This window comes from Aplysia californica, unplaced genomic scaffold (genome assembly GCF_000002075.1).
Source record: "Aplysia californica isolate F4 #8 unplaced genomic scaffold, AplCal3.0 scaffold00258, whole genome shotgun sequence".
NCBI classification, from domain to species: Eukaryota; Metazoa; Mollusca; class Gastropoda; order Aplysiida; family Aplysiidae; genus Aplysia; species Aplysia californica.
In genome coordinates, this window is record NW_004797528.1 from 428585 (window position 1) to 441918 (window position 13334).

The 13334-nt window shown below is 40.2% G+C and overlaps 1 protein-coding gene across 1 annotated transcript; it reads left to right on the forward strand.

Annotated features, from left to right (window-relative positions):
* The first annotated feature begins 210 nt into the window (after positions 1-210).
* LOC101856580 (protein ABHD13) lies at positions 211-12894 on the forward strand. The gene is made up of 7 exons (XM_005100728.3): positions 211-642; positions 6495-6717; positions 7868-7968; positions 9302-9555; positions 10421-10525; positions 11369-11476; positions 12294-12894. The coding sequence occupies exons 1-7, from the start codon at positions 381-383 to the stop codon at positions 12378-12380; spliced, it is 1140 nt and encodes a 379-aa protein (XP_005100785.1). The 5' UTR covers positions 211-380; the 3' UTR covers positions 12381-12894.
* The last annotated feature ends 440 nt before the right edge of the window (positions 12895-13334 follow it).

The window sequence follows — 13334 nt, forward strand, 5'->3', positions numbered from 1 at the left end:
ACCCACTGTAATTAAGTATATCTCTATAAATATTGACCTCAGTTTCGAATGTAAGTACATTTTTGTACATGTCTGTGTATTTACAAAATGTATGTTCTTTCCATGTCAAGTAAAGAAATAAGTTGAAAAGCTACGATTTAAACTGAAATTGAACATAACAATTCAAAGTTAAAACAACAGCCATGCTTAACCTGGTCATACGGATCGGCGGATTAAAAAGGAATGTGTAAAACTAAATATGGCCGCCATTGTTTACAACAGTAACTGCTGAGAGACTAGCTGAGTGTATTTCTGTTTTTAGTGTGCAATAATATCAGTGTATATTCTGGCGCTTACAGGGAAAAGCATCAGTATCGAAATGATAGAAGAAGATTAACGTTATGGTTGTGTTTACAAGTAGAAAGTCACCAAATGAAGATACAGATCCTTTAGTTTCTGACAGGTCCTCCGCTTCCACCATGTCGAAAAGTCGAAATATCTGCCGCAAAATCGCGGCCTCAGTTGAGATACTGTTGAGGCTCCTTGTGATGATAATTTCAAGATTTTGGAAAATGTGCACTACTGGACTGTTGATTGTTACATTGTTGTTTTGGACTGAAGGAGGATCTTATGCCTTTTGCTTCTTTATATTGGGTGTAATAGGTAAGCCAGAGTCGCACACGGCCACCTAGAATAGTGCAGGCGAGTCTTGTGGCTATTCTCACCCGGTGCGCGTTCACCAAATTTTGCGTTCACCCTAAACCACAGAATTCTACACTGTGATAACAGAAAAATTGTAGAATTCTGTGCCGTGAACAAACGTTCCATTATTACAACTGTAGCCTACTAAAAGCGAACAATTTTGTCTGTGGGGGCAGTGGAGAGAGAGAGAGAGAGGAGTAGCGCGAGAATTTCCGGGCAAAACAAAATGATGAAAATGGCGACCCGCGAAGTTCGGCTCGATTCGAAAAGTTAAATAGCCGTAACATCTTTGTAGACAACCAAATTAATTTACTTTTGTGTTTTAACATCATTTTTAAACTTTGTTTTGGTCAATTTGATCGCCCACACCGATAGACAGTATTCAGAAAGAGACAGAGAGAGAAGAGGGGAGGAGTTGATCTTGCGAGAACTTCCTGGCGGGTGAGAATAGCCACTTTCGTCGCACACAGTGATGAGGAAAGTGAAGTGAGAGTGAGACTGAGAGTGTTTTAGTTTTGGCCACGGCCACCTCTATTCTCACCCAGGGTGAGAATAGCGCAGGCGAATCTTTTGGCTATTCTCACCCGGTGGGCGTTCACCGTTATAGCGTAGGCCAACCAGTGAAGAGTTCACCCTGAACCACAGAATTCTACATTGTGATAACAGAATTGTAGAATTCTGTGCCGTGAACAAACGTTCTAGATCTAGATCTATTACTACTGTTAGTGTTAGCCTAAAAGCGTGCAATTTTGTCTGTGAGCAGTGGAGAAAGAGAGAGAGAGAGAGGAGTAGCGCGAGAACTTACGGGCAAAACAAAATGGGAGGAGTAGATCTTGTGAGAACTTCCGGGCAAAACAAAATGACGACCCGCGTAGTTCGGCTCGATTCGAAAAGTGAAATAGCCATACTACCATAGCATCTTTGTAGACGATCAAATTAGCTTACTTTTGTGCTATAACGTAATTTTTTCTTTGCTTTTATAATCCATTTGAGCATCCAGACCGATAGAAAGTGTTCCGAAATTAGGAAAAACAGGTCTTGTTTCACACCGGGTGAGAATAGCCAACAGTGGCAAGTCTCACCCGGGATGAGAGGTAGATCGTATTTTTATTCTCACCCCAGGTGAGGATAGCCACTTCCTTTAGTTTTAGTTTGATGTCACATTATGTAGATTCTAGATCTATATGACATGACATGAATCTGTCTTAAATTTTGAGAGTAATTCCGTGATAAGCGATCACTATGAAATAGATAGGGGGTAAGGGTTAATTAAAGTTTGGTCAGGGCTAGGGTTAGGTTCCTTCAGATTTCTTTTACTTCCCTCCCATCTCACACTTAGCTTACCAGTTGTCCATTTTCTGAGATTTCTTTCTTATTGATGGGCTGAACACGAATATCAACTTCAGTACTGTTGCAAATTAATGGTTTTTGAAATATTTGATGGTTTTTACTCAGGCAACATCTCACTAAACCTAACCGTGCAGTAACTTGCGCGCTTTGGACCAACCGTGGGGTTTCAAGTACGGAAGTGGCTATTCTCACCTCGGGTGAGAATAAAAAATAAGATCAACCTCTCACTGCGGGTGAAACTTGTCAGCGTTGGCAATTCTCACCCGGTGTGAAACAAGACCTGTTTTTCCTAATTTCTGAATCTGTCTATCGGTGTGGATTATCAAATTGACAAAAACGTAGAAAAAAATTATGTTATAGCGCAAAAAAGTAAACTAATTTGGTGGTCGACAAAGATGCTACATGGCTATTTCACTTTTCGGATCAAGCTACTACGTGTGTCGCCATTTTGTTTTGCTCGGAAGTTCTGGCTAGATCTCTCCTTCTCTCTCTCTCTCTCTTTCTGAGTATTGTATATCGGTGTGGACGATCAAATTGACAAAAACAAAGAAAAAAAATGATGTTATAGTTTTATTGCACAAGTAAATTAATTTGGTCGTCTGCAAAGATGCTATGGCTATTTCACATTTCGAATCGAGCCGAACTACGCGGGTCACCATTTTGTTTTGCCCAGAAGTTCTCGCACTACTCCTCTCTCTCTCTCTCTTTCTCTCTCAGCGCACAGACATAATTGCACGCTTTCAACACATGTGAGCTGGAACGTTTGTTCACTGAACGCTACACTGGTCGGCATATTTACGGTGCACGCACACCAGTTGAGAATAACCAAAAGGCTTGCCTAGGCTATTGGGTGAGAAAAGAAGGTGACCTTCAAGTACAGTAAAAAAAAAGGCCAGCTCTTTTTCTCAGTACGCTCGGGAAAATAAACTTGAACTCTATCTCTCCGAACGGTTTCTGTTCTCGAGATTTTTTTGTTATTCTTGCGAATGGAGTGGCCTGGCAGCGTGCGTGCCGCATGCGCGCGTGTGTGTGTGCCGTGTGTGTGCGTGTGTGTGCCATGTGAGTGTGTGTGTGTGTGCATGTGTGTGTGTGTAAGGTGTGAAGGGGAGGGGGGGGGGGGCGTGTAGGAATTTTTTGTGTGATTTAGTTTTTGCTTTAGGGGTGACTAAGATAAGTTACTGCCAAATTCAAGCAGTCTTGTTTTCTCTATGTACCTTTTGAAGGCATTTTCAAATGCAGTATAGTCCTGGAACGTTGCCCCAACTACAATTGAAGTATATATCTGAATATTGAGACAACAAAAAATTTCTAGCTCTAGAAATTGAATTCGATGCAAAATAAAATGCGTCTTCCCAGTCCTCGCAGAGTGGCAGAATGAAAGATGATGCCGAACTCTCACAAATAACCAACAAAACTCGAGAACGGAAACCGTTAAGAGAAATAGAGTTCAAGTTTATTATCCTGAGCATTCAGAGAAATACTCACTTCGGAAAATAATGGGGGGTAACCTTCCATAATTTGATATTTGCAGTGTAAACGTTACATAATTTTAAAAAAAAATTGATTTGCGACAGTTTTAATGGCTCTATGTGTATTCTGTAGCAAACAATATTTGCAGTTTAACCCTCTAAGCGGTGTATTTGTGTGCGGGAGCGAAAGTAAAAATTTACCTGTTCCATTTTTATTGTGTGTTAGTTGGGGTGGTCGCTCGTTACGGAGGCTCTTCTTAAGTTCTGGCCTCAGGACTCCGTGTCATGAATCTGTCTCAAGTTTTGGGAGTAATTCCGTAATGAGCAATCACTATGAAGTAGGTAGAGGGTTAGGGTTAATTAAAATTTGGTCAGGGCTAGGGCTAGGGTCCTTCTTTATAATTGTATTTGTTTGAGTGGTCGTTTTTATTTGGAGGTTCTTCAGGTCTAAGTTTTTGCCTCAAGATTAAAGAAGAGTAATTTTTAGTAGCCTACTGGAATATTGAGTTACGCCTACTTGACTGGGATAATCTGGTTTAGGGGTTATGATAGTAATCATTGGGGCCAAAACTAGATTGTTCCCATTTGTTAAAGTAACCCTTTTACGCTAATAATGAGTTTTACAACTGTTCAGTTGTTACACTTTTCAGAAAGTGCTCTTTTTTTTCACATGTAGTCAATACTAAATTTGTATCTGATCATTATGAAATTTTCAGGACATTTAGAAAATAGAACGATCGCATGTTCATCAAAGTTAGAACTGAATTGTTACTAAAATATTAGATCTAGCACTTTCATCACCTGAATCCTCATCATGGTGACACTATAAAGCAATACTTACCTGGTCTGCTTAGCATTTAAAAAATAATTCACTCCAGTTAGGCAGCGTAAACATGGCCTCGTGGGCACTCGCGGCCTTCCAAGCGCGTGGTTTCGGTGAAATGGGGGGTAATTCAGATCGCTGTTTCTTTACTTTTTCGCTATAAAACACCACATGCTGTACCCTTTGTAAAAGTTCAGCTTTTCCTTGTTTAAATGGTTTAAGTTGTTTACATGTCCGATTATTAAAAGCTGGAGAATTGGCGTCGAAAGTGAAGCCCCTCGTGGTCGGAACGCGTGGTCGGCCGGTAAAAAATTGACACGTGTGCATTCAAATGCTTCACGGAAAGATTGATGGTTAAATACCGTCTTTTCATTGGCGGAAAACTGTAGAGCTTTGGACGGACTTTCCCATGGTATATTTTGGCCGTTGGCGTTTAATTAGAAAGCCTTTAAAAATACCGTCAAAGCTTTTTTTAACCCGAAATATGTAAAATACCTGCTTAAGAAAAAGATACCAAGAGAAAGGTCAGTTCATTTTCTATTATAAGGCTTTGAATTATTTTTCATCAATCCTTCCGTGAAACTCGGAAAGCATATATATGATTCCCCCAAGCGGGGAGCACTCGGTTCACTACAGTATAGAGCCGATCGCTCACCGCCCGGGGGGGGGGGGGGGGGGTGGGGTTGCCTGCCGGGTCAAGGCTCTGTGTTTTTGTCGAAATAATGATAGATCATCGTGTTTGCGGCGATAAAATACTGGTTTTTTAATGATCTTGTAGTCTTGAAAAAAATTAGTCTCCATATCTATGTTATATAATAGTGATTGTACTCTGTTAATGTGGAGATGTTTGGTGCACTTGGTACTCTTTTATTATCTGTCAAACATGGGGTTGCAGCCAGTGAGCGACTGTAGCAAATTTGATCAAATTTTAAACAGACCATTTGCTTAAAAATTGACTTAAAGGTTAAAGAATGGTAACAAAATTCTCAGCAGATATATAGGCCGTTCATGGAGAACAGATAGATTTGGCATACAGCTACTTTGAAAATTTAGTTTCTGGTATGTACTCCAGTTGCTCTAAACAAACTAGTTTCCATCCTCAATGGACACATAAAACATCCACAAGGGAAATTATAACTTGAACAAGTACACATGTCCAAATAGATAATTTCTACGTTTTTGTTGTCATATTACACTTGTCACCGGTCTGTGTCCCGTGGGGCAGATACAGGTTCTTCCCGTCATCAAAAGACATCTTGTGTGTGTGTGTGGGGGGGGGGGGGGGGGGGGGAGTGCTTACTTTTGAAAGTTAGTAAACACAGTCACAATATTTTATTCACTTTATTTTTTAAAATTCCAATTTTAAGTCACAGAGTAGTGAGAGTTATGAATTTTATTTGTAAAGATTGTTGAAAGGTCAAGCTGAACATTCATTGACTTTCAATGTCTGATGCCATGTTTATGCAAAAATGTACTTTGTTTCTTTTCATCTGTGGCTTGTGACATTGAGTTTGTTACTTTACTACTGTATTGTATCTACTCTTAAACCCCTGCCAACTGAAACTCCTGTTTTATCTGAATGTCCTGGTTTATCTTTTACTTCTTAAGGTTATTTTGGTCAACTGTAACGATTTTAGAAGCTGTCATCTAAACTTTGAACTTGTTACAACTGGTCTTTGTAATTGTTTGTACGTCTGATTTCTTCTTGAAGTTTGACGTGATTGGATCCGCTAAGTTACTCTATTTGAGTAACGGTCATGATTTTCTTTTTTGCATGTGTCTTTTCTCAGGCACTCTGTTGGCTGTGTGAAATATGGTTATAGCCCACTCCTTCTTTTCTATACAAATGTTTTTCTAGTTTATATTACTGAGGAAATGTGGTTGCTGTTGCACCATCTTATGAAAAACTATGTCAGTGGTTGACAGGTACTCTGGTGTGGTTTGCTCCTTCTTTCCTATCAAACATCTATTGTTGTTTTCTCTCCTCCTTTTGTTGTGTTTGTTACTCCCTTGTAACACCTTCTAATCTGCGGCACTTGTATGACCTAATTGTGTTGCAAGTGCCATAAAACTCTTTCTCCAAAAGTAAACTCATCAATTTCAAAGATGATAATTACCTTCAACCCTTGTCTCACTAAGGTTGTCTCAACTGGTATGGATCTTCTCCTCAGGCCTTATGTACCATGCTCAAGACATGCTGCTCTACCACCCAGAGTCCCCGTCCGACTCGCGCATCATGGTGGTCACACCGGACGCCTTCCAGATGCCCTTTGAGAACCTTTTCATCCGCTCCCGAGACGGGACGCTCATCAATGTGGTGCTCATCAAGCAGATACACCGAGCCTCGTGCACCATCGTCTTCTTCCATGGCAATGCTGGGAACATCGGCCACAGGTACGGAGGGGTGCCAAATTAAAAAAGTTTCAGTAATTCCCATTCTGTTAACCCATTTCATACCGCGCACAGGGATTCCTAGTGCTCACAATGCAAAATACTGAGATTCCCCGTTTGAAGTGACACCTCAGAAAAACAACCACCGTTAGAAATCTATTTTTTGACACTACAGCTTCCCTTGTAAATGGGAGAAGAGCACTCTATTATATTCTAACTCTCAAGTGAAACTGTTTTAATGCTGTAAAGTGTGAAAGATGGCAAAACTATCTTTAACAGTTGAGAGGTGTTTAATGGGCTTATTATTATGGATAAGGATGGTGACCAAGAAGCAATTGAAAGTAGTGCCAATTCTGATGACATTTATATATGTGAAATAAGGGGGAATTCTGAATCAGATGATACTGACAGGGATGACAGTAGCGCAGTGGAAAAAGAAAGGGCATGGTCTTGTACATGGTCAATGAAGTTTTATAAAGAAAATAGTTTAGAGAGAAGAAATTGATTAGCAGATTATAAGCTACAGGTTGAGAATAAATTTCATATATGACCCATAAGTAAGTGCAACTTTTCACTGGCATGCTCCAGCACAAAACATTTTGGGCTGGAAAGTTTCAAAGATATCTTTAATTTGTCAGCAACATGGCTTAGGATTTCCATGTGTTCATCCATTTCTGCACAGACGAGGTGCTTGCATCTTACAATGCACTGTACCTGGTTGCCTTCCATGGCGTGGTACCTGATCATGCAAGGCTGAAAGACGAGGACTGAGTTTTTCTTGTAAATAATTGGTTCCCCCCCCCCCCCCCCCACTGCCCATTTTTCATTTTGCATGTAGGTATAAAAAAAATAAAAATAATATAGATTGTCAAGAGCATAGAGCTTGCTGTTGGGCGGGAATTTGCGTTATGCAAATGGTATCTCTATTATTATTATTATTATTATTATTATTATTATTATTATTACTATTAAACCCTAAGTGCAGAGGCAACTGAAGTTAATTTTTATTTCATACTGATCCTACTGTGTAAAAATTTATCAAGTGTTTTGTTCAGAGAAGTATGTGTCTGCTTCATGTCTGTCTGGGTGAGACAAAATTTTTTTCTTCAACCATTCTGATAACTTAAGTTATATAATGTTTCCTTTGTTGCAGACTTCAGAATGCCCTGGGCTTGTATTCTGTGTTGAATGCCAATGTTCTCATGGTCGAGTACCGAGGCTATGGGAAAAGTGAGGGAAGCCCAAGTGAATCTGGTAATTGGATTTGTAGTAATTGTGGCTATTTAAAAATGTTTTAAAATTTTTAAAATCTTATTATATATAGGAAGAACTCAGAAACTTGCAAGGGGGGAAAAATTGAGTTTTTTTTTTTTTGGGGGGTGGGGGTGGTTTGGAGATAATTTCTAAATCATTCAGATACAGAATTTTAAAGATATATGAATGCTGATGCTGGTTTCTTGAAAGTGGAGATACTGGACATGCTTTTCTGTTTGTAATTTGTGCCTGCTGATTGGGTGCAATTTACGTGCCTCGTACCTTCTGGTGCTGGTGTGATGCTATTTCTCTCCGTACTCGCTATTCTTTTTCCATTGCCTATGGTGTCATGTTAGGTTCTTTTCTGTTGCATACAGGTGACTTGAGTTCATTTCCTATATGGGGGAGTTTATTTTATTGAGTAGCTCCATGTTTCTGCTGGGATGATCTATCCTGCTCAGCCCAGTTTGGCGCCTAGAGGCAGGGCCGAAGCACTCAGCTTGTTAATAATCTTTATTGTTAGGACTGGGAGATCGAACATTTACAAGAACTACATTTGAGCCTGTCCAAAAATGACCATCCGTTGTTGAGGTGAAAAGTGGACATCTTAGACAGGTGGTCCTCTTAAAAAGTGTCTGTATGATATAAAAAGAATGCAAGGGACAAATGAGAAGTAGTTGTCTTGGACAGGTGATAGTGAGAGCTCTGCCATAAGCTGATAGAACGCCTTTTTAAAATTCACAGCAGTTTCGAGAAAAAGATATATTTTTTGTCAATGTAACCATTTAGAGATAATGTTGTTTTGAAATTTGAATTCTAATTTATACAAAAACTAGGCACAGTTTCACTTTGATTTTTTTCAAAAGTAGGGTTACTGATCAGGCTTTCGATTAAATAAATAAAAAATGTTGGCGCCCAAATGAAAAAAGGCATTTTGTCAGTTTACAGCAAAGCTGGTTCAACTGCATGAAAAAATTTTTTTTCCTGTTGTGGGTACAGAAAATAACCTCCTTCAGCCCCATAGAATGCCTTCAAATTAATTTATTTGTCTCTAGAAGGATGCTGAAGTCCTGTAAAAATACACCCCCAGAAAAACTTCAGTGTTGCAAGTTTTTCCTGAGCATGTTATCGTGGGTGGTTGGCAGATACTCTAGTGTGGTTTGCTCCTTCTTTCCTACAAACATCTGTCATCCTGATCTCTCCTTCTTTTTTAAGTTTGTTACTCTCTTGTAACGCCCCTAATCTTCGGCACTCATATGACCTTATTGTGTTGCATGTGCTGTAAAACTTTTACTAAAACTAAAAAGAGCACGCTATCTCTCCTGTTCCTCAGGCTTGTACCAGGATGCCGAGGCAGCTATGGACTTTCTTCTGAAGCGGCCAGACCTGGAGGGTACGCCCATCATCGCGTTTGGCCGCTCACTGGGCGGGGCGGTCGCCGTCAACATTGCCGCCTCGTCTTTCTATGGGTCCAAACTTTCTGGTCTCGTGCTTGAGAACACATTTACGTCCCTGTACGAGATGAGTTTCAAGATACTGCGTCTCACTTGTATCAAATACATTCCACACTGGTGCTATAAGAATAAGGTGAGTCGTATTTTGCATTTCTTAGAGTAGGAGTGTGGGTGGCTGGCGGGTGCTCTGGTGTTGTTTGCTTCTTCTTTCCTATAAAAAATCTATCATCCTTATCTCTCCTCCTTCTTTTTTTGTGTTTGTTACTCTCTTGTAACACCTCTAATCTTCAGAACTTATATGACCTTATTGTGTTTCAAGTGCCGTAAAAAAAACTTACTAAAACTAAAACAGAGTAGGAGTAGTAGTTGGAGGGGGTCTCACTTCTTTTCTTTCCCTGTTTTATCTGTCTATCCGTCTTACTGTCTTCCGATACCAGATGACTGCTCTCGTATTAGTGTACTTCTTTTTACTGCAACAAACAATAAGTGTCTCTCGTCAGCTCTCAGGGTCGTCAAGGTCAGCTGGGATGGATACAGTTTCGCTTGGGGTGGCTATCAAATTTGTGTTTTTACTAACTTTTGAAGCGACGAACTTTTTGCTTATCTCAGCTGATCACATGGCCTAGAGAAAATAAAGCATTAGCTGTGAGATCATTGTCGTCAATCCGAATTCGTCTACTGTAATACTCTTTTGGCAGTATAATTATCTTGTGTGACAAGTTTTCTTCTTCCAAATGGTTTGTTCCAATTTCCTTAATTCCTTTTGAGAAAATTAACGAGAAATATCTTGTGTTTGAATCAGAAATCAGAAATATCACTGGTTTTAATCAGAAATATCTTGTGTGTTTTTATCAGAAATATCTTGTGTTTTAATCAGAAATATCTTGTGTCTTCAATATCGATACCGTTGTGTGTCACACGTAATTGATTCTAACAAAAAATTAAAACATACTTTTAAAAATCTAATTAACTTTTTTGTGGTGTTCTCAACTTTTCAGTTTCCGTCACATCAAAGAATCGACAAAATCAGCAGTCCTATATTGTTTTTAAGTGGTTGTATGGACGAGCTCGTCCCTGCCAAGATGATGAAAGAGCTCTACAACGTGAGTAGACTAGAGGACAGTAGTTATGTTTATTGAAACTTTTCACCACACACGAACAACAAGCTAAAAATGACACTTTAAAAGAATGGGATTGGGTACTCAGCCATATACGGTGAAAGTTCTTCTTAGTATGTTAATGTTTTAGGGCCTATATAATGGAAGCTTGCACTGTATGCTTCCCTGGAAGTTGAGATTGTTTCAGAATCCTATCAAGTCTGTAGGGGTAATAATATAGATTGTAAAGTGCATAGAGCTTGCTGTTGAACGGGAACTTGCGCCATACAAATGTTATCTATTCTTCTTCTTCTTTTTCTTCTTCATCTCCTCCTCCTCCTCCTCCTCCTCCTCCTCCTTCTTTTTCTTCTTCTTCTTCTTCTGCTGCTGCAGCTGCTGCTGCCACAACTCATTCCACTCCTTAACAGCACTAAATCAAGCTTTCTCGTTTATTTTCTCCACATGCATGGTCCCTCATGCTACTGCTGCTGTTGCAGCTGCTGCTGCTGCTGCTGCTGTTTCTTCTGCTTCTTCTTCTTCTTCTTCTTTTTATGTCATTGAACAAGACAGCGCCAGATGCTACCTCATCATGGCACATAAATTTCTAGAAGTTTTTAGAAGTTGGTCAGGTTTGGGTTGTCTTTTATGGAAGGCTTTGTTACAGTTTGGATCGGTGCATCTATCTCAGTTATTGTAGAGGAGTTATTGTAGAGGTTATAATTTGTGCTAGGTGCTGATATTGTTGTGCAATATTTTGGTTTTAAAAAATGAATTTGTTGAACCTCATAGAACGTATGTCCTTCTTTCATGACTAACCCAGTGACTTTTTGTGGTTGGTCTTTTTGCCAGAAATCCAAATGCAGCCTCCGCCGTCTGGAGACATTCACAAATGGAACTCACAACGACACTTGGATGTCTCCGGGCTACTATGAGGCGTGGATGCGATTTATTCCAGACGTAAGTTGGTCGATATTGCTCCTGAGCTTTTTTGTGTTCAGCACCAATAACACTTGTCTACCTAGTAGGGAATGTGCTTTGTATTTGAACAGCCAAAATGATCCAAGACGGCCTATCTATTGTCAGGGAGAAAAGTGGTTGTCTTAGGTAGGTGGATGACTTGGACAGTTTGGGTGGGGCAGGTACTGGGAACCAGAACCGGAACTCCCCGTACTACAATCGGCTATGTCCGTACTGGCACCTGGCTTCCTGTATCGGTACTGGTCGAATGCTGCTTTACTTGAGTACTGTGTGCCTTTCCAATCTCCTGGTGCTTGCTACATTTGTTCTTTTCTGGAATTTTGAGATGAGATTGAATATCTTTGCTGTTCAGGCATAAGCAAGTTTGTTTAAATGTTCCAAATCTAGAAAGCAGAATTGTCAGGAGGGAAAAAAAATTTAATTATTTTTACAATTGGATTTAATTTATGCTTCTTTTCTTGCCTTTTTCAACATTAACAATTTGAACTTTGACGAAATATTTCTTTTAACATTCTTTCGTTCACTCCTCAGTGTCTCAGCCTCTGTTTTTCTGTCCCTCCCTCCCTCTTTCGGTCTATCTGTCCATTAATACTTCCATCCATCCATTTTTCCATCTGTTGGTCTGTCTGTCTGTCTGTCTGTCTGTCTGTCTGTCTGTCTGTCTGTCTGTCTGTCTGTCTCTCTCTCTCTCTCTCTAAGAGTACGCTGACCCCATTTATATATCTCTCTCTGTTACTCTCTTTCTTTCTTTGTATCTTTTGAAAAGTACACTGACCCCATCTCTCTCTGTCCTCAGGCTCTGCGAGTTCAGCCAGATCTGCGTCATGACCAGGACAGCTCAAGCAGCAAGGAGCACAGGATGGAGTCTGTCATGTCTATATGACCTTGTCTCCTCACCGTCCATACGGCCTGACATACAGGCCTTGTTTTGTTGTTACGTAATATTATAATTATTATTATTTTTTTGTATTATTAATTATTACAACTCGTGACCCTACACCCCCCACCTTTCCCGGCTATGATTCCTTCTATGGTTCTACTTCTCAGGCACCAGTCAACCATCTTATTGAAATGTCAACTGTAATTTTGTGTACAGCACTACCCACATTATCTCCACCTCTCGCCTCCTGAGATTTGGGATTTCAGTCCACACATTTTCACTCAGTCGTGTTGCTGTCACACTTCCCTTTACAACGACGATTCCTGCTTCCACCAGATAAAAACTGAAGACTATGGGGGGTGGGGGGTGGTGGGGGGGTGTTAGAAATGACGAATACATTTTGAATTATTTTGAGTTGTTCCACAAGGGGACTCCGTAACACTACAGTTTTAAAATCACACGGTTTTTTGAAGATGGAAAAAAAAAAGGCAGGATTCGTATAAAAATAACAGAAAAATAACATAGAGATAGAAAATGTTATACCCTTCTTTAAAATATGTGAGTCTAAACTTCACAGCTAGGATTTCTCAATGGCGCCAAAATGTGGATCTGCATCTCCCTCATTGCTTGTTCTCCCCCCATCCCCCGTTGTCTTCAACTAAAATTCAGTCATCCTTTCCATCCTCTATGTTTGTCCCCCTCACCATACTGTCCACTTTTTCCTGAACCTATGTCTGAACGTCAGTGGTTTCACCACCACGACTCGGCAATCCACTCTCAAACAATCATGGCTTAAAGATTCACCGACCGGGCCATTCCCATTGGCGATTGCACTGCCAATCACCTTATCACTATTCTTCTAGTCGTGTGGCTCATGCAATGTTTGTCTCTTCCCACCCCCCCACCCCTCTCCAATCCATCCCACCTTCCCATGACGGCAGCCTTCCATATATGCAC